The sequence below is a fragment of the Solea senegalensis genome, linkage group LG19 (genome assembly GCF_019176455.1).
Source record: "Solea senegalensis isolate Sse05_10M linkage group LG19, IFAPA_SoseM_1, whole genome shotgun sequence".
NCBI lineage: Eukaryota > Metazoa > Chordata > Actinopteri > Pleuronectiformes > Soleidae > Solea > Solea senegalensis.
Window position 1 is genome coordinate 16,528,549 of NC_058038.1, and position 20,133 is coordinate 16,548,681.

Sequence of the window (20,133 nt, forward strand, 5' to 3'; positions counted from 1 at the left end):
ACTCCTACACATGTTTAGAGAGCTGCCCCTGTGTAGTCTTCTCTTTCTGCTTATTTTTTGCTATTCTCAGTCTCCTCTCCTCTCCTCCTTCCATCTCTCTCTCTCTCTCTCTCCTTCACAAACCCATGCTCTGCACAGTGGAGACTGACACAGCACTTTCAGCTCAGAATGTATGAGAACACAAAGTAGGACGCACACAGACAGGATTATATCAAGTAAAGGAGGCAGGGGAGAACAATAAAGGATTAAAAGAAAGAAACAACAAGGGTTAAAGCACTGAAGAAGCCATGAAGAGGAAGCTAAAGATGAAAGAGATCACAAACATCACTGGTTGTGATGGAAGGATGTGGGACCATGGTCCTGGACAGTGAAAGTGGATTTTCGAGGAACTCAAAATACAGAAAGTAAACTTGGGGGTGAGTGTTACTGAAGATCAACCAAGGATTGCAAAACATTTTCAGAGATTCCATTTTTTTATTTTTATGTATTGAACAAACCCATTTTATGGCTGTGTTCTGCAGAGGACAGACAACAAGAACTGAGCTTTTCGTAGCAGAACAAATACTGCGTCAGACAGAATGAAACTCCAGCATCATGGAAACTGCATATGATGTATGATCAAGTGAACAGTCACACCGTTCACCCTGACTGTACTGTAAATCTCTATGGCAACACCTGGAAGCATCGACACACAGCAGCTCTAACACTTACTATATGGCAAACAAATGTGAGTAATTCTCATTTTTAAAGCTTTCCGTCTGTGTATGGAGGTTGGTCTGATGTTTTTCTACATCTTGAAATCAAACCAAGTTTAAATCAAAAAGAAGCTTAAAACTTAGATTTGATTGCATAACATATTATTTAATGTTTTTCTTGTCATCATATTTTATTTCTGAATTGTTTGTGTTTATAGGTCACATATTCAGGCTTAAAAACAATAGCTTTTGTCTTCTAACGTGTTGTTGAGCCAAAGTTATGATTCATTTTATATCTCATTTTGAGTAGTGGTACAAAATAACAATAATTGTGCAGAAGTCACAAAAAAAGAGCGTTTTTCTTTTTCTTTTGTTCATAAAACCAAGCCAAGTGAACTTTTAACTGCAACGTGTTCACAAATTCAATCCGATTTTTAAACATTTTGAGTACTTTTTGCATAGGTGTGTTATTTTTTTTTCCTCAAATTGTCTAGGTTGTGCTTAACAAAAAAAAAACAATAGTTGAAGCGTTCATAATACTGATCAGTGAGTTACATATTGCATCACATTATTACATTACATGTCATTTAGCAGATGCATTTATCCAAAGAGACTTACAATGATCAGACACTTCAAAAGAAACTAACTTAACGTAACTTAACTTGGATTCTGGCAACGCTACGAATTCAGTCCCGAAAAAGAACACATTTATAGTTGAAGGAAATGCTTGTGATGTAGTTTGTCAGGCCAGATAAATGAGGCATTTCTCCCCAGAAACAGACAGAGGTTATTGTTACTACATTTTCTTCTAATCTGGGATCAAAATGTTTAATCTTCAATTTGAGCATTATCTATTTTAAAACAAATGAACCTGATATCTGACCAAGTTCCTCTGGGCATAAATGTTTGGCTGCATGTGTCGTTCATTTTCACAGCAGATGCAATAATGTCTCATCAGGGGTGATTACCAAAAGCTTTGGGGAAGTGGATACTTCTGCATCTTAATCCCATTCCCCCCACCCAAACCTGCCCTCTCACTGTGCCTATTTTAAGGTTCAACAGTCTCTTCAGGAAGATGCTGATTACTGAATAAGACTACCTTTCTTATTTTAGTGCGAGACATCATGACTGACTAATCTGGGGTTTTTGAGATTAGAAAGGAGTTAATAATGCAGATATTTTGTAACAGCATGTTCCACAACACTGTAATAGACTGCACAACTGGAAATAAATGGATACCAGGCATATGCACAACTATGCTGCTGCCGTCAGGAATGATCAGTTAATCTTATGATAATTTCCTCTTTCCAGGGATTTGATGTTTGGTCCAAAAATGTCAGATGACAGGATGGCAATCTGTAAATCAATTAACAGACAATAAATGATCATCCATACATCTATGCAGCTCTGTGACATGTCTACTAAAGAATTATTCTGACACCAGCTCTAAGAGAAACCCTCTGCTGTGCTCATGTCATTTCTGACTCAGCCTCCTCCTGACAAAAGCTGTCAGGCTTGTACATTGTCACAAGAGGTCAGTGTTGTGCAGTATGAAAAGCTCGAGTCAGGCATCTTACAGTTTTTCTTGTTTTGGCTTCAAGATATGTCTTTTAAATCATACACCGGGAAGAAGTTTGAAATACAAACAAACTGTGTAGTGTTTGGTTATTTGACGATGTCAAGTCGTATTCCTGATGAAAACTCACACAAACATTGACATCCAAGTACAGAATTCCTGCTTTAGCAAAAAAGATCAGGAAAACATAAGGTCAACACTGGTGGTGTGTCCGAGTCTCCCCTGTGCTTTTGCTGTAAATTGTTTTAAATCATTCTGTATAGGAACAACTATTTATTGGTTTTCTTTATGTCCTCCTCTCATCAGCAATCTGATAAGAATAAAACAAAACCCCTGCTGTGATGGAGACCTGATCTCTGGGGTGCAGGGCCTCCAAAATCCACCCTCACACCAGTGATCATTGGTGCCATGGGAACAAGTCGATCCAACAGGTGAGCATTTAATTCAGCAGTATTAAATTTGCAGTAATGATCAAATCTACATTATTTTAGATATTAAATTAATTTGTAGTGGAGTTACAAAGTCAAAGCAGCCTTATGACAGCCTGCTATTGCACAAGGCACAATCTTAATATAGCCAGAAGGGCTGGTCTTTTTTTTGGAGAGCATTTTACAGAAAGTACATCGTTCTTTGTAACCTCATGAGTGCAGATGAACCTTCTTGTGCAAACTGTTTTCTTGTTCATTCTTCCCCAGCTCACCTTCTCCTTTGTTTGTTAGTTCTCTGTGTTTTATGGCAGTTAGCATCCAGGATGTTACATTTTTTCCTCTAGTTGGTCGGTTGATTGGCATTGGTGTTTAACAGCAGTTGGAATCCATAATGATTGTCTGTCATGTGTTTTTTAGCTATTTTCTTTTGGCCACAAAACATTGATATGATTCACCAGCACAAACCTCACACTGCTGTTTGCCAGAAATAGTGTGCTGTTATTTTTTCAAAGTGTTTGAGTAACTATGACAAAAAAATGCAGGAAAAACAGTGGAAAAATAATCCCTTTGGAATGAATGGGAAGTAAAAATTAAAGGCAGATTTGAGCAGAGGAATGAAAAGCAAAAGATCAAAGGCAGATGATATTCTCTGGCCAAACGTACAATATACACTGTCATCAATATAAAAATGACAGAACAGCAATCTCACAAAAAACACCTATATTTCAGTTCAACTCCTACAACTGACATGTTGATAATATGCACCAAGAGACATGTTCAAAATTCCTTCAGAAATATTCACGTGTTGAATTGTTGCATTTTCCTGAGCGTTGTCATCCATTACTTCTTCTTTCTTAGACATACATCACTGCCTCCTTTACCTTTCCTTTTCTCCTTCCCTTTCTCCTTCTTTTGAAAGAGGATAAAGAAAAACAGTAGATGAAAAAGTGAAGGAAAATACCCAAGCTACAGCCGCTCATTGCCTGTTGAAGAGAATGCTGATCACTCACATCGTTGCCTTTGGTGTGATTTCCCTTGCTGTTGTCTGTTTGCCTCATTTCTCAAAAACCTTTGTAAAGGTGTGTTTTAAAACACATTTATTTCTATTCGCTTCTCCTCTGTCATTGACAGGTACAGCATCGTGTTAGACATTTTACCCGAGGAGGAACGCCAAACGATCTCGAGCCTAGGACTCCACAACGGCCACAGGTCCCCTGACCTCAGACTGCACTCAGCCTGCGACGCAGAAACAGAGGACAGTCAGAGGGGATCAGGAGTGTCCACTGCCAGGCCCAGCACAAGTGCTGAAGGAGGGATGAACAACTACAACATACAACTGACAAGTGGCTCCAACCAATTGCGGAGCCGGTTTGTAAGGAAAAATGGACAATGCAATGTTTTATTCACCAACTTGGAAGAAAAGAGGCAGCGCTACTTGGCTGATATCTTCACCACCTGTGTGGACCTCCCCTGGAGATATCTGCTGCTTTTATTCTGTACCAGCTTCTTAGTGTCTTGGCTTTTCTTTGGTGTCATCTTTTACACTGTTTCCTTGGCACATGGAGACTTTGAGAAGCATCCAACGATGAATCAAACAACCATAGGGCAGCCGAAAAGAATTCCGTGCATTCTTCGTGTCCAGGGATTTGTTGGGGCACTTCTGTTCTCCATAGAGACCCAGACTACTATTGGTTACGGCTGGCGCTGTGTCACAGAGGAGTGCCCTGTTGCAGTGATAACAGTGGTGGTCCAATCCATTGTAGGCTGTATCATTGAGTCTTTCATGATTGGCACTATCATGGCCAAGATGGCACGGCCAAAGAAGAGGAATCAGACCTTAATGTTCTCCAAAAATGCTGTCATATCTTTGCGCGATGGTAAGCTATGCCTTATGTGGAGGGTGGGCAACCTGCGGAAGAGCCACATTGTGGAGGCTCATGTTCGTGCCCAGCTCATACGCTCAGATGTCACATCTGAGGGTGAATTTATCCCCTGTAATCAGATGGACCTCAATGTGGGCTATGAGGCAGGCAAAGACAGGCTGTTCCTAGTGTCTCCACTGGTTATAGTCCATGAGATAGATAAAGATAGCCCCTTGTATACGTTAAGTCGAGTGAATTTAGAGACAGATAACTTTGAGATTGTTGTGATTCTGGAGGGAATGGTGGAGGCCACAGCCATGACCACGCAGTTCCGTAGCTCCTATCTTGCAAGTGAGATTTTATGGGGTCACAGATTTGAGCCTGTGATCTATGAGGACCGACACTGCTACAAGCTAGACTATGCTCGCTTCCATAAGACCTATGAGGTGACGTCCATGCCTCAAGTCAGCGCCAAAGAGCTTGACGAGGCTGTGAGCCGGGCCTCGTCTGCTGCTTCTCCCATCTCTGCATACAGATCCACACAAGACTTGATTCCCAAGTCGGTGATCCCTTTCTGTTATGAGAATGTCGCGCTGAGCTGTGGGGAGGAAGGGGACGCTTCTCAGATTGTAGGGAGAGAAAGGTCAGAGGAAAGGCGGACATCACTTCCGTAGACTTCCAACAAATGTTCCAGGACACTGCAACCTTGACATCAAGCAGTCAAGGAACTTGAAAGCCTCCAGACTGCTGATCCTCTGGACCCTGTGACCTATAAGAGCGAGCAAGAGATCTAAAGAGGAGAGGGCAGTTATGATCTCTGTTGTCCCTCCTTTTGCAACCACAAAATTGGACCAAATGAAGGATTTCTCTGTGATATGTTGAGTTCTCCATTTGCCTTGCCAGTGTTGTTTAATATTTATATTTGTTTTTTGCTCCCACTGAGATTGAGAAAATACATATATATATATAGAAAAAGAAATTGCAAACTTAACTTCTGGCAGACCTTTAAAGAAACTAATCTTATGCAATATGCACATTTTTGGATATAAATAAACTTATTTTTAATCCAAATGATTTGCTTTTATATCAGTGTAAACAAGAGATTCTTGCTGTTGTTGTACTGAGTCAAGAAGTGTCAGATTGCAGAATTTTTTCAAGGTGTGGCCAATTTATGCTTAATAATGACAGACATGCTGCTCTCTTTTTTATAAACACTCATCATGTCTGAATAGTTCACCTCGGTTTCATTATTTTTATTTTTATTTATTTTAAAGAGTCAAGGACTTTGTCATTGGTAAGAACATATTTTTAAAGTAGATATTGTTAAACACTGTATGTCTCAGGAGTATAGTTAAGATTCTTATAATTCATTTAATACTAATAATTTATAGTATAGTGCTTTCTATATGAGTGATTTTTGTCACTTGAAACTTTCCTTCTTGGTTTGTTTCTTAAGGAGTCTGTAGCCACTGATAACAGAGACGACACTGAGACACTGTCATTCTTCAAAGGTCTGTCGAAAAATAAAATGCGGGTACATGCAGCCTAAGTGTACTCGGTGTCTTTGATAGTAGACAGGTGCAGCTACTGTGATACACACACAGGGAAATGTGCAATTATGTCACAGGAGTTAAATGTAACTGCGTGTAAAGAGAATTAAACCTTGAAGATATAATCTCATAGATTCAACTGCCCTTCTTTTTTGTCTGTGCAGTAGAACAAATTGTTGTTTTTTTAGGGAGGTAGATGGCATAATATTAATAATAGCAAGTACACCTATTTTACAAAAACTGGAAATGAAACTCAGCCATCTGATTAGGATCTATACCTGCTCTATCCAACAACACTACAACTCTCATTCCTGAGCAATTATGTCATTCATTCCTTTTCAATGTATTTTTTTATTTTCTAATTGTATCGCTGGATTAAGTGTCTTAATTGGATAATTGGATGTTTGTGAATATTAAAATCATATTAAAAATAGACAATAGACAAACAGACACTGCCAGAAAAGAAAATACAATTTGCGTTAATTAGTGTTAAACCGGTGGTGTCTCTGTAAATAATCTGATCTAAATGAAAGTGGCTATGTGATTCAGATAATCTCCCAACTTTAACTTCTGATTGGTGGACAGAAAATTGTGACCACATGTCATTAAAACATTAATTAATAAAAGGGAAAAACACTTAAAACACGTCAAAACGTGTAAAAATGTGAAATGTTCTGATGGTCACTGTGTTTGACTATAATACCGGTTTTAAATTGGACACCACTTCAGGATTTGCACGTTTATAAAATGAGCAAGTACAGCTTTATATATCTGTACACTTTTACTTTCAAACATGCTGTATTGTCTTCCTGCTCCATAAATAAATAGAAAGATTCTTCAACCTCTGATCAGCGATAAAACTGAACAAAGCACTGAAAAGAAAAGAAAACGAAAACTCATACTCTTACTGAGCACTTTACTCTTCCTTGTATACATTTTGATGTTGCAATTAATATTTATATATGTTTTGGTTGTTTATATATGTACGTATGTATATGCATATTTATGTCAGCTGAGACTGGCACAGCTTCCCCCGCGACCCTCACGTGGACGATAAAGCGGAAGAAAATGGATGGATGGATATATAATCCAGTTAAAGATACATGCTCTGTTGTTCCCGGGCGGATACAACTTGTGTGCTCACAAAGAGCCACTAGATGCCTCTGCAGCCACGTACATCACTGCAGGTATAACAGACGACACTGAGCTGTTGAAGAAGAATCAAGAATCTGTTGGATGGACATGAATGAATTTCCATACCAACAGCATCTCAGTTTACTCAGTTTACAGTATTGAGGCACAGAGGAGTAAGTCATCATATTTTCCAGATATATCTTATATGGTGAGATTTGTTTTTCAGGTGCTTAAAAAAAACAAAACAACAAGACACAAGTAAAAGAATAATATGGAGCTCAATGATACTGTTCATATCACAAGCTACCATTTAATGACAAACGACACATCTTTCAGTCGCACTGCTCTTCAAAGGATTGTACTGTGCATGAGTGAAGATTCACAGTCAACCATTTGTTCTTGTTTACTAAGAGTCACAGAGTAAATACTGTAATACTCCACTGTCTTTGACTACCTTTATGGTAACTGAGCATTCGGAGGAATTCAGAGAAAGAACAACCGCAGGTTCTGTGAAAAGAGTCTTTCTTAAAACATAAAACCTTAAAGGTTTAATGAGTAGGGTCATGCTCACTTACGCTGGCGTTTAAATTTACTGACGCTCTTTAATACTGAACACACTGGACATAAGAAATACACAAGACACAAGCAGCTGTCGTTCAATGCCTTATCTGTGTTTTTAAAACGAACATATCACACGTTTTCCAGCAACACAGACGAGTACTGTTTATTGTCCTTTGTGTTGTGAGTATTTGATGCACCTCCGTGTGCTTGTATGTGTCATGTACACCTGTTCAAGGTTGTTAACAAATAAATCGAATCAGCCTACCACAACCTGCTGATGTTCAAACCGAGCTTCAGAATTGGGTGGGGGAAGGTGAATCGAGTGGTTGGAGGTGCCAGACTGTCTAAGAGACTGCTGATCTGCTGGGATTTTTTACACACCACCTTCTCTGGGGTTTACAGGAGAGCAGGAGGTCAGAGGACAATGACCAGCCTTTTTAAAAATGATGGAAAGGCAACAGTAACTCAAATAACTACCCTTCATAACCATCTCCAACACGTCATATGGGCCACAACAGCAGATGATCACGCTGGGTGCCACTGATGTGTACCTAATAAAGTGACCTGCGGCCATGCATGTGCTGTAAAACTGATTGAGATGTTTTCTTTGTGTGAGCATGTTGTCTAAAGAGCTCTCTTGGCCACTGTAATGTAGTCAAGACCATTCTTATTTTACCGCACTAACAGGTAAATCATTGGTAATAATAGAGTGAAGAAGGTGCCACATACAGCACAGTACAGACCAGTAAAATAATAACAACAACAACAACTCCTCAGTTTTCCCTTTTTGGTGTACAGAACATATTGTGGACAACCTGACATTTCCTGAGGAAAACTAAGTGCAATTTCCTAATTTACCATTTACACATTACAACTTTCAGATCACGTAAAGAAGGGCTCCCAAACTCAAATGACTTGGGGCCACTGAGCATCTAGTCTGGCCAGTAGGGGAATCATCCAAAAAGTCATTTTGGAAACAAGCAACTATTCAGTAGAAGGGACTGTCAATGTGAGCTTTAAATTATATCACAAAATCCCACCATAGATAATAGTTCACAGAATTTCAAAACTAAAATGTAAGTTTTCACAAATTCATCCTGTGGGCTGGATTGGACCCAATGGTGGGCCAATTCTGGCCTGCGGACCTTACATTTGACACCTGGTGTAAGGTGTTTGGAGTCAAAATAACAAAAGTATTTTTGTTGTATTTTGTTTTTACCTGCAGAAAGTGGCTGTGCCCACACACATCTATTTCTAGAGTCTTGGTAATCGTGTCCTCTTCCAGACTTCAGAATAAACTGGTTTATGGTGGCCTCCAAAAATGAATATTCAGGAAGAGGTGGTGAGTGACCCATGCAAATCAATGTTTATATTACATGGCTAACATTTGTCTGATTGCGTTATCGTTCGTTCAAGGAGGCTAAAACAGAGGCAGTCCAGTTATTTCTGACAATTAGTACTAGTGACACCTGTGTTTTCTGTGAGATACTATTCTAATGTAAAATATGCAAAACGTGGCATCTTTCAGTGACTGCATGCTCCAGTATTATTAATATTGTTAAAACATGTCCCTCCACTGTGTTTGTCTATATTTTAGTCGATTTATGTAAAGTCATTCTGTGTCAATAGTCAGACATCCTATAGTTATCCTGTTTTGATCTTGCTTTAATTATAAGTCCCCCGTCTGTCTGTTGGTTTATTGCTGTTCCCAGTCACAAGAACCCTGACAGCAAAACCAGCCGACACATTGGAGGCATTTCTGTTGGCAGATAAAAGGATGAAAAGGGGGAAGTCAGGAAGAAGGGGTGAGCTGCTCAGTCGCTACAGGCCTCCAGGCTATCATCCTTTCATTAGCGAGTCAGTGAGTGAATGAATGAATGAGTGTGATCAGTGGAATGGTAAAATGGGAGAAGTCGTGCTGGGCCACATCAGCTATAGGGTGATTTAGGGGGCTTCCACTGATTCCTTTTGTGTATTGTCTCCAAAGTGAACAACGACGGCTCAACAGTGAGCCTTTGTGTGGGACATTTAACTGCCTGTTAGCATGCTAATTATGGCATGTGTGTGTGTGTGTGCGCGCGCGCGCGTCCATCATCATCTGGACTTTACCACCCCTCCATCTCTCTCCTTGGATTTACTCTCCTCCAGTGACTTTTCCTCCCCTCCATCTTCCCCTGGTTGCAATAATGCACCACTGATCTCTGTTACTGCTGTGACCCCATTTTACAAGCTCTGCCCTGTTGTTTGATCTATTGCTTTTTATTCTTAAATCTGTGTACTCCCAGTGTCTTCTCACTTTCTTGTCTTTCATTTTTTTTGCTTTCTTCATCAGCTGATACTGATTTACTTGGATCCGTTTAGCTTGGACTCCATTGCTGAAACATTCTCTGCTCAATTGGTGGAGGGCATTTCGCCCACATTTAGCTATGGACAACCTAATCTCAGCCTAATGCCCCTCTTTCATCAGTAACATCTCCTCCTGAGGAGCTCTTGAGTCATCTCTTTGCCTGTGCTTCCTTTCCACCTGTCTCCCTTTTTGCTGGATGAGGGGCTTATAATTACAGATTCTCAAAAATATATACATCTACATATATATATATATATATATATATATATATATATATATATATATATATATATATATATATATATATATATATATATATATATATATATATATACATATATATATATATATATAGAGAGAGAGAGAGAGACATAACATACAATAAAACAACACAAACATGAGAACACCCACAAAAATAGTAAAACACTTATAAAAGTTCAACTCACATTGTGGTAAAAGCTAATGAAAACAAATGTGTCTTTAAAAGAGATTTAAAAACAGAAAGAGAAGTGTCCCCTCTGAAGTCAGGTGGTTAGCCGACCTTACGGCCCAGAGGGAACATACGACTGAAGTGAATCATAGAGGTAGGGTTCAGACATTTATATACAATTAAAAGAATTTTAGAGTCCTTGTGGCCCTGTGGTAAAAAACCAAAACATTAAAAAGATTTTTGTTTTTGTGCTCACTGGATTTTATTATCACAATTTAGAATCATAAACCAGTAGCTGTGAAACATCTACTGCGTTTCTGAAAACTGAAAGTCAACTCCAGCCAGTGGCACTCACATATGGTCCATTTGCTTGGTCTTCACATCAATGCGGGCGCTGACCAACTCCGTACAATTGTCATCCATTTATTGACATCATTGCATACAGTACGTGTAGGTTGATAATCTAGAAAGAAACAAAATTAAGTTAGTTAATCAAATAAATGCATAATCACATCAAAATCTATGATCATTACTTAAGTTAAGTCATACTGCAGATCTAACGAGTGAACATAAAGTTACACCATTTAATAATACAGTGCATTGTCTATTTATTAAATGATCTAAACAAGTCTCTTTAGTATCTATTTTTAAACAGATTCATTTTTAAGAATGAAATTACATTTAATCACCCTTTTAATCTTCAGTATATTTAGTGCATTTAATGAATTTACCTCCTTCGCTTCAATTTCCATCAAATAAAGTCAATAATAATAATTATTAATAATAATTAATACTCGCCACTTCAACGCAAGTAAAATCTAGATCCCAGAATAACTCTACATATTCTCATCACATTGCCAATCCAGCCTAAACCATCATTCCAGCCCATAAATAATCCCCTCAGTTCACAGACATAATTCAGATCAAAAGCCAAAATAAAAAAAAATCATCCGCACACTGAAAAGATGCCAGCAAATTTAACTGCACAAATGTTATTGAACTAAAATATACCGTATATACATACCAATGGCGTCTCAGTTTCCACCCAAGCATTGACACACACACACACACACACACACACAGACATCTCTCCAGCTTGACTAGCAGACAAAAGGGCCTCACCTGCCCCAGAGATCCTCCTAATCAAAACTTCCTCAGGTGATCTGACTCTCCTGATTAGCCTGTCTCTCTCTCTCTACCTGCATGCCAGGAAGCTGAGTTGCCACACCTACCCCCACTAAAACTGCCATTCTGTGCTACATAAACTAGTCATAATTTACCCCTAATCTGTCATTCGTGTGTGCATAAAAGTAGAAGACGTAAGAAGTCATTGTCATCTAGTCTCTGGTGATTGTGATAGTTTTCTGTGTTGAAGCACATTCACAGCCATCACGTCAGTCATAGTTGTGGTATTCCTCTACAGCAGTGTGTTGACCAAACAAACCAGCAGGACCTTGATGTCAGTGAAACAGTATTATTATCACAACTGATCATGAGGAAGTGTCATTAAACAGAGACAACGCTGAACACTAGCAAACGTTTCTCGCAGACCACGACAAGGCCGGCTTTGTTTGTCGGCCCGATGCGAACCGTTGCACTGATGTTATGTTTCTGATATTGATACTCTGGACTGAACGTGAGTAATGAAGTTACAGATGACAAAATAAATAAAGGCCATCACTCTTTGTGAGTGCACTGCAGTGTAAGAGCGTGCATCCTCTCTGTTCTGTTGCAGTATTGTCATATTGGTGTTTGTGTTACGTTTAGGTTTGTTGCATCTATCGACGCTAACGTACAGTAGGCGTCTTGTCTTTCCTCAACTCTGGTTGCACCTTTTTCCATTTTTTGTGGTAGACTTTAATGCATAAGTGATGCAACTGCTATAGACCATGTTTGCTATGGAAACACTATGCGCACTCTATATGCAATTTATTGTGACTTTTTATTTAATACATTTATTTTGAGCCTGTGTTTTCATTCTTGACCTGAGGGGGAAATGTGTTGTCGTTAAATGAGTGCTTTAACGGGCCATCGTTTATTTGAATTATAAATAAAGACGAAATACAAATGATGATGATGTTTTTAACTGTTTCCATGTTTTTTTATGAAAGTACTTATCGTGTTATTGTGACTTCTCCTTTCTAACAGTTAATTCATGTTGTGTGTGTGTGTGTGTGTCCTTACTGCCTGTGACCCAGGTCATCATCGTCGCAATTGACCAATCTGGTAGAATAAAGGTAAAAAAGTATTGAATTATGACTCTTAATGTGTTGTCCACAGGGTTTGTGATCGACTAGTGTCTGAATCTGTAAAACCTAGAGATGGCACACACACACGCACATGTGGCAGTGTTTTCAATGCATGTGTTTTGTGCGGTTGCCTGTAAACAGCTTCACATTTACTTTTTCAACATCTGTCTGTATGTTTTAGTTAAGTGCATGTATATGTGTGTGTGTGTGTGAGCAGCTGTGGGCCCTGCATTTGAACTCTCACTCACATGGGCAGAGTGAGGGAGGGCCGCAGGGCGAGAAGGCGATGGGAGAGAGGAGTGATGCCCGACAAACTCTCCATCTCTCTTTCCCCTTTCATCTCCTTCTCCCAGCGCTAAACAACAACCTCTTTCATTCTGGCATCTTTGCGGCCAGCCGCCCCCAGACCCTCCAGGCCCCCACCCATTCACGCTGCTTAATTCAATGTTCCGAGAAAAACTCATGATTGGGAAGTGACTTTTTTTTTTTGTCCTCCCACTTTTCCATATCTGCTCTGAAGAAGCATCACCCCTCTTCCTGTTCTCCCCAAGTATGTTTTAATTTCATTTAATGCCAACAAAAAGGGAGTAAAGCTTGGGTCAGTCCAGCCGCAGAACCGGACATAATGTAATTATGGTAAATACATGTCCAATGGCCAGAGATGTTCTGTATGTATGCACCTAATAAGCAATAAGACCATTGGTCTATTTCAAAGGACAGACATTCTCTCATACTGGTGCACAAGATGATAAGGTCATTTATTTAATAAAGATATTAAGAAACAAAAAAATACCCTTCAGTTCATTTGATGTAGAATAAAACTGGAAATTGAATTAACTGTCTCCAACAGGTAGGATGGTAGCATGAGTTAATTACAGTTGTTCACCATATTATTATTTTTGGGAAGCTTAGTTTACTTCTCTGATATATGTGAATCATTTTACTCTCCACATCAATCCCTCTCTTTGTCACTATAGCAGCATTTATACTTTGTTTTGCCATGTGTCATTTCAACAGCAGCCTTGTGCTCGTCCTGCCAAATACCTGACAATAGACTAAGTATGGCTGAAAACAATGAGAAGGTTACACACTGCAGCTTTAATTACCACATTATACCTACACACACACACACACACACACACACACACACTGTATATACTGCCCCATAGATTCACCAAATATGAACTGAAAAAAAATACTTAATATACACAATTATCTCTTTCAGAATGTTGTGTTGATGTATTTTATCATATTATTGAACAAATGACACTGATGTGCAAGCTGCATAATGTTAAGCTAGTTACAATACTGTCAGGAAATATAATCAGGTAGTTGTATTAGGCAAAGAAAGCTTCTGTTGTATTACTGTTGCATGAATTAAGACTGACATAATCAAACACTTGTATAATATATAAAGCAATTGAGCAAATTTCAACACAAGTGTGTGAACGCCATGTCGCACTGTTACCAGGATCAAGGTCGAGCTAAATCAGATGTTACGTGATCATTTTTGTTTTGCCTCTGAGGGAAAAAACATTCTGAGATAGAAAACACGGAAACTTAACATTTTTACGAGGCATCGTTGCTGTGTGATGATGTCCCAAACAACAATCAACCAGACAAAGGACACTGTTGTTGTCGGGCGGAATTCTTGAACATCATTTTCAACATTTCCCTGCCAATGACTCAATCTCCACCTCCCTCGCCTCTCATTCCGCCCAATTATCATTTTTCAGGGGCATGTTCCCTTGTCCTACAGATACGGGCTGTTTGGGAGTTTCCAAATCGTACCGTGAAATCTGCTTATACTGTAATGTAATGTTGAGAAATGTGTGAGAGGTTGCAGCGCCAAGACGGCACACATATACACGTACACATTCAAACTGCATGGTTGATCAAGAGAGTACTTAAAGCAAATGGATGATGTGACTGATTCTGTTCTGAGGGGACAGGCCACAGTTGTGATGAAGACAAGGCACCATTGAGGACTCTCCTTCTCTTATTCCCCCAGCAGCGTCCCCCTTTTCCCTTCTGCTTCTGGTTGCTGCCACAGCTGTGGCAGAGCAGGGAAAGCCCACAGCTCTTCGGGCTGGTCTTGGCTAATAATAAAGGGTGTGATACTTTTCAGCATCTGCTCATCTGTAGATGTAAGCTTTGCACAAACAGTGAACAAATTTGTGTTTGGTCGATTCTTTTTTTTGTAACAATTATATACTGTGTACTGTTTATTTCCCCTTTTAAATGGAGCCACATTTATAAGGAAAATGCCTCTGTGGGCAGCAGAGTTAAGGATGTGGGTTGTGCCCATGAAAAACTTGCCAAATCATCTCCACCAATGCCAAACAGCTGCTATTCTGCTATTGCCTCTTGTTTGGTGACATTTATTGGGTTGGATGATTGAAGTCTGAAGAAACAAGACATTTTAGCAATTTTAACAACTGATTGATTTAACATACAGCAGCCTCAGTAGCTGTAGTAGCTGTGGAAGAGCCAAACACACCCACAACAGCCCAGCACCTCCTCCTCATGCTGGTCACCAGATTGGTCACACACTGCTGTGGGATGGCATCCCATTCTTTAACCAGCATTTGTCGCAAGTCAGCCGATGTGGTTGTATTTGTCAGTCTAGTGTGAACAGCACACCCAAGCTGATCCCACAGGTACTCATTGGGGTTGAGGTCAGGATTTAAGGCAGGCCATTCCATCCTCTCCACTCCAAAATTCTGGAGGTAGTCTCTGATAAACTCATATTACCCAGGTTATATGTGATTGTAACTAAAAGCAGCAAAACATTGTTGAAAATCAGCTCTTGTTTTGAAATTTTACATCCAAACGTTACTGAGGTAAAATAAATATTATAAACCTAAACACACGATGATGACGGGTACATGAGAGCATAAATGGACACGGTCAGAAACTGTCAAAGACGTGGATTACAGAATTCCAGCAGAGATCAGCCACAGGTAATTTAACACTTTCTGTCTCACCTGAGACCCTTACCCCAATAACCCCGCCCCCTCAGCAGCAGCAGCAGCACCCTTCCGTACACCACCACCTCAAACCCCCACATATCAGTTTCCTTTAGATGTTCCCCCTCTCACACAATTGAAGTAACTAGAATCTTTCCCTTGGCTGGCAAGCAAAGATATGAGGCACAACACACAATGAGCTATTCACAAACGCAGACACACACACACAAAAAAAATTCTCACATTTAGCACACACACACACACACAGCACCGTACCGTACCTCACTAGCCAGCTGCAATCAAAGCCTGTCCAAGTTCCTGCCAACCTCGCACACACACACAAGTGAAGGACGAACACTGAAGAATAGGAATTTTGGTGTTCAAAGGCAGGATTCATAGATGTTAAACACGGGGACCAATTTAAATGTAACACAGCTGCATCATTCATTTACAATAGCATATCAATGGGGGAACAGTTTCTGACATTTCTGTAAAGACTTCTTATAGACATAATTTCAAATCAAAAGGAACCTGTGCCTCCACGTTTGTGTGTCATTTTGTGCTTAAACTTGACCTTTGTCCCTCCAGAGGAACTCAAGCTTGACTGCTACTTTAATTGTAAAATATAAGACACAGTTGATTGCCTTCATAACAACTTAATAACTGCAATAACAGTGGCCCACCGGATCCTGCTGCAAGCTTGACTTACTCACTTCACTGAACAAAAATACAGACACACCTGCAGCTCCCTGCTGCACAGGTGCATGCAGGGAAACAAGGAGAGAATGAATGAGAGTGAGGGTGGGGCCAAGGAGTAGACAGTGTGTCTGTGAGTAAGAGACGTTTCACTGGCCTTCAGAAGATCAGAAAACACACAGGGCAGCCATTAGAAACGAAGGACAGGAGGTTTTGAATCGGAGCCTTCCTCTACTAAGATCAACATAATAAACTCCTAAATCCAAATCCAGAAATTCTACTGCTCAAAAAGCCTGGTCATGCACACACACAAACGCTCCATCAGTCAAGTTCTGACAGTATTTCTCTGAATACAAATGTTACATTAACAATGACAAAGGCTGTTACAAATTTGACTGTGACACCTAATGTAGTTTCCTCTTTTTAGCTTAAAAAAACCAAAATGTATATGCAAGACAGTGCAATATTATAGTGTTTCCCAATCTAGTTTAGTCAATAGTACATATTAAAATAGTTGATTTCCTTCTTTGTCTTGGCTGTCAAACCTGCTGCTTCTCCACAGTAACATTTGTGTGACCATAGTCTTCCTGCCTCTTTCATTTTATCTGTCTATTTGTGTTTTGTTTTTGTCTGTGACTCTGCATTTGTGACATGGCTGAATCAGTTTGCCTCACTCGTGCACGCTGCACATCTGACTGGCCTGGCGTCTCAACAGCTCCATGTTAAAAAACGTTTATTGTGACTGAAGTCAGTGAGTCCGTCACTTGATTCCATTAAAGGATCGACCACAGACCTCTGCACTGGCCGGCCATGGGCTTTGAGCTGAGATCATATGTAACCTCTGACCTCTCTTGTCTTCAGTACGGAGTTGCATACATGCAACAATCAGCGCTCCGACACAACACCATAGAAATGATGTTTGGACAGATCACTGCCTCCAGTGAGTCAGCAGCATTTACCACGCCAGTATGTTTCTCTGAAATAGAAACACTGTCTCTCAATGATACAAAAAACTGCTTTATATCAAGGTTTTAAATATCCGGCCAGTCTGAATTTAAATAAATTACGTGCCTGACCTTTTTCTCACCCTGTATTTAATATGTATATGTATGTATATATATATATATATATATATATATACATATATACATATATATATATATATATATATATACATATACATGTACATACATACATATGTCCTTTATACTGACATTCTTTTACATAAAATCATTACAAATGTATACATATGTTGGTTGACTTTAACCACACCTGCACAGGGTGGCACGAGAAGAAAAAAAACACATGGATTCAAACAGGATTTGACTTTCTGTTCCAGTGTTATCTTTTTGAGTTAGAGTTAGAGTTTTTCCTCAAGTTTGTATCCTGAGTCATTGAAAAGAAAAGAAACTAGGGTTTACATAATATCTAACAAAAATGGGTGAAGTTGTGAGGATAATTGCGTGTGCGTGTTCATGTATTTATTTATTTATTTCAACCATAGGGAGAGAGGACATTTTGGTTGGTCCTTGCATCTTTAAAGGGCTTTTTTAGGGTTAGAATTGGGTTTAGGTTAGGGTTAGGCATAGTTGCAATGGTTGAGGTTAGGGTAAGGGGGAATCCATTATGAGGTGTCCCCATTTTGAATGCTGCACAAAGGTGTGTGTGTTTACTGCTCTGAGGTGATTGCCCCCCGGGTGGAGATTCAGCCTCATGGTCACAGGACTGTAAAGCCACATGTTTGGATTCTGCAAAACCCACAACCTGCTGACATTTGACTCAGTGTGTGTGTTGTTTGTGTGTCCATGTCTGTTTCACAACAAACTACATCATCTCTGTCACATGACAGGGCAAGGCTGTATCACTCTGTTCTCTCTCCCTCCCCAGTGTGTGTGTGTGTGTGTGTGTGTGTGCAGTGTAGTCGAGTCAATAATAAATACAGCATAAAAACAAATGTATAATGCAGAGTGATGGTCAGTAGTTATAGGTGAAATTAGACGGGCTCAATGAAACCAAATAATTGTTCTTCATTCACATTAATAACTCACATCCAAACACAGGTAATTCATGTAAAAAAAAAAAACCTACAGAACTGCAGATTACACAGTAAATAATTTAAAGCCTTTTGATTATTAAATTATTACAAAAAAAATCCCTCAAAAGGCGTCTTTTTTCTTTGATGAAAATAAAGTTTAGGTAATGTTGAGTTTTATATAAAAACAAATATGAATGAAATATTTTAATGAATGGCCTGCTTTGAAACAGCTGCAGGGCGAAGCTTTTTGTAACAAAACACAGGGGGGGGGATTTTGATTTTCGTCATTCTTTTAACCGCGAGATTGCCCTGAAATACGCCTTAAAAATAAATATCGTTATTATGTGAGCCTAAGCTGCTAATATTTATGGACTTCAATATTAAATGACAATCGTGTATACAATGTGTCGATTGGTTTTTTTTTACCTTAAAGCTTCATCTCACTTATTTTCGTTTTCATTTATTTACTTATTTATTATTCAGTGAAAAATGTTGTACATGAAGTCGCTCTGTTGTTTCTCAGAAGGAAACATTTTCAGACAAAGCGACTTTTTTAAGAAAATTAGGACTCGGAAAAATGACAATAGGAAACACACTTCCGAGCATGTTGTCACAGTTCAAGTCCCTTAAATTAATTAACCAAACCAAAATGATGTGTAAACGCCATCACTTAATATAACTAAGTTGGGCCTGTTCATTCCCCTTAATTCCCCATCTTCATTATCTGTGCGCGCGCACACACACACACACACACACTCACTTCAAAGGGAGGCCCGTAAATCCTCATCTGCGCAGCGGCAGAATAATCCCCGGAGTGTCTCTCTGCAGGTGCCCGGTTTGAAGCGCCAGGATTCGGACAGTCCCTTCACAGCTCCGTGGCTGAGCCTCCGCGCTCCTGGTGCATTTTTCCCTCTGTCACAGTTTGTTGAGACGCGGATAAAGAGTGGCCGTGGAAGGGAAGACACAAGCCTTTTGCTTCTTTTCTTTTTTCGTATGCACAAAACTGCTTTTTGTCCTTCAACCCCCCATTTTTTTTTCATTTCAGGGGGAAGGGGGTGCTCATTTGATCACATGATTACAATTCACCTGAGATAGGCTATAACAAAGGGTGCAAAGGAAGGAGGGGAGCGGAGGAATGAAAGAGTCAGAGAAGCACACAGAGGTGCACTCATGGTTATAGGACTCTCCTTATCACAGTCCACATCCATGGATCATGAAGAAGTGGTGATTTTTGGATTGGGGGCCAGTGTGTCGCATGTCGGGGATACAAGGGGTCATTGTTGTGAAGAACAGCATGTGTTTGTATCCGTGGATGCGGCCCACACTGTCCGTGCCCTGCTCTCTCCTCTGTCTGCTGTTTGTTTTTGAAAGGCGCTGTTGCTCCGAGTTAGAGGCGGTGATGCGATTATTAAAATCACAAAATGACTGTAGTCTAGACTACACACACACACGTGATGTGCGAACAGAGGTTAAGTTAATAAAGCCCACATCTGGGTGCGTGTGTGCGGTTATACACAAAGTGTGACCGTTTAGATTCAATGCTATCTTGTTATTATCTTGTTACACAATAAAAAATGAATAACTGAATTTACCGGCATGGG

At 39.7% G+C, this 20,133-nt stretch overlaps 1 protein-coding gene and 1 long non-coding RNA gene across 2 annotated transcripts; one reads left to right on the top strand and one right to left on the bottom strand.

Annotated features, from left to right (window-relative positions):
- The first annotated feature begins 2,679 nt into the window (after window positions 1–2,679).
- On the top strand, window positions 2,680–5,287 carry LOC122785290 (ATP-sensitive inward rectifier potassium channel 12-like). The gene is made up of 2 exons (XM_044051023.1): window positions 2,680–2,702; window positions 3,831–5,287. The coding sequence occupies exons 1-2, from the start codon at window positions 2,680–2,682 to the stop codon at window positions 5,233–5,235; spliced, it is 1,428 nt and encodes a 475-aa protein (XP_043906958.1). The 3' UTR covers window positions 5,236–5,287.
- Window positions 5,288–10,820: 5,533 nt separating this feature from the next.
- On the bottom strand, window positions 10,821–19,735 carry LOC122785219. The gene is made up of 2 exons (XR_006362268.1): window positions 19,293–19,735; window positions 10,821–11,046 (listed from the first exon to the last, which is right to left on the bottom strand). It is a non-coding gene; the product is annotated as an uncharacterized LOC122785219 (long non-coding RNA).
- Window positions 19,736–20,133: the final 398 nt, after the last annotated feature.

Coding starts and splice junctions, on each gene's coding strand:
- LOC122785290 (XM_044051023.1), top strand. CDS start 2,680: ATGGGAACAAGTCGATCCAACAG. Junction 2,703..3,830: donor GGAACAAGTCGATCCAACAG/GTGAGCATTTAA, acceptor TGTCATTGACAG/GTACAGCATCGTGTTAGACA.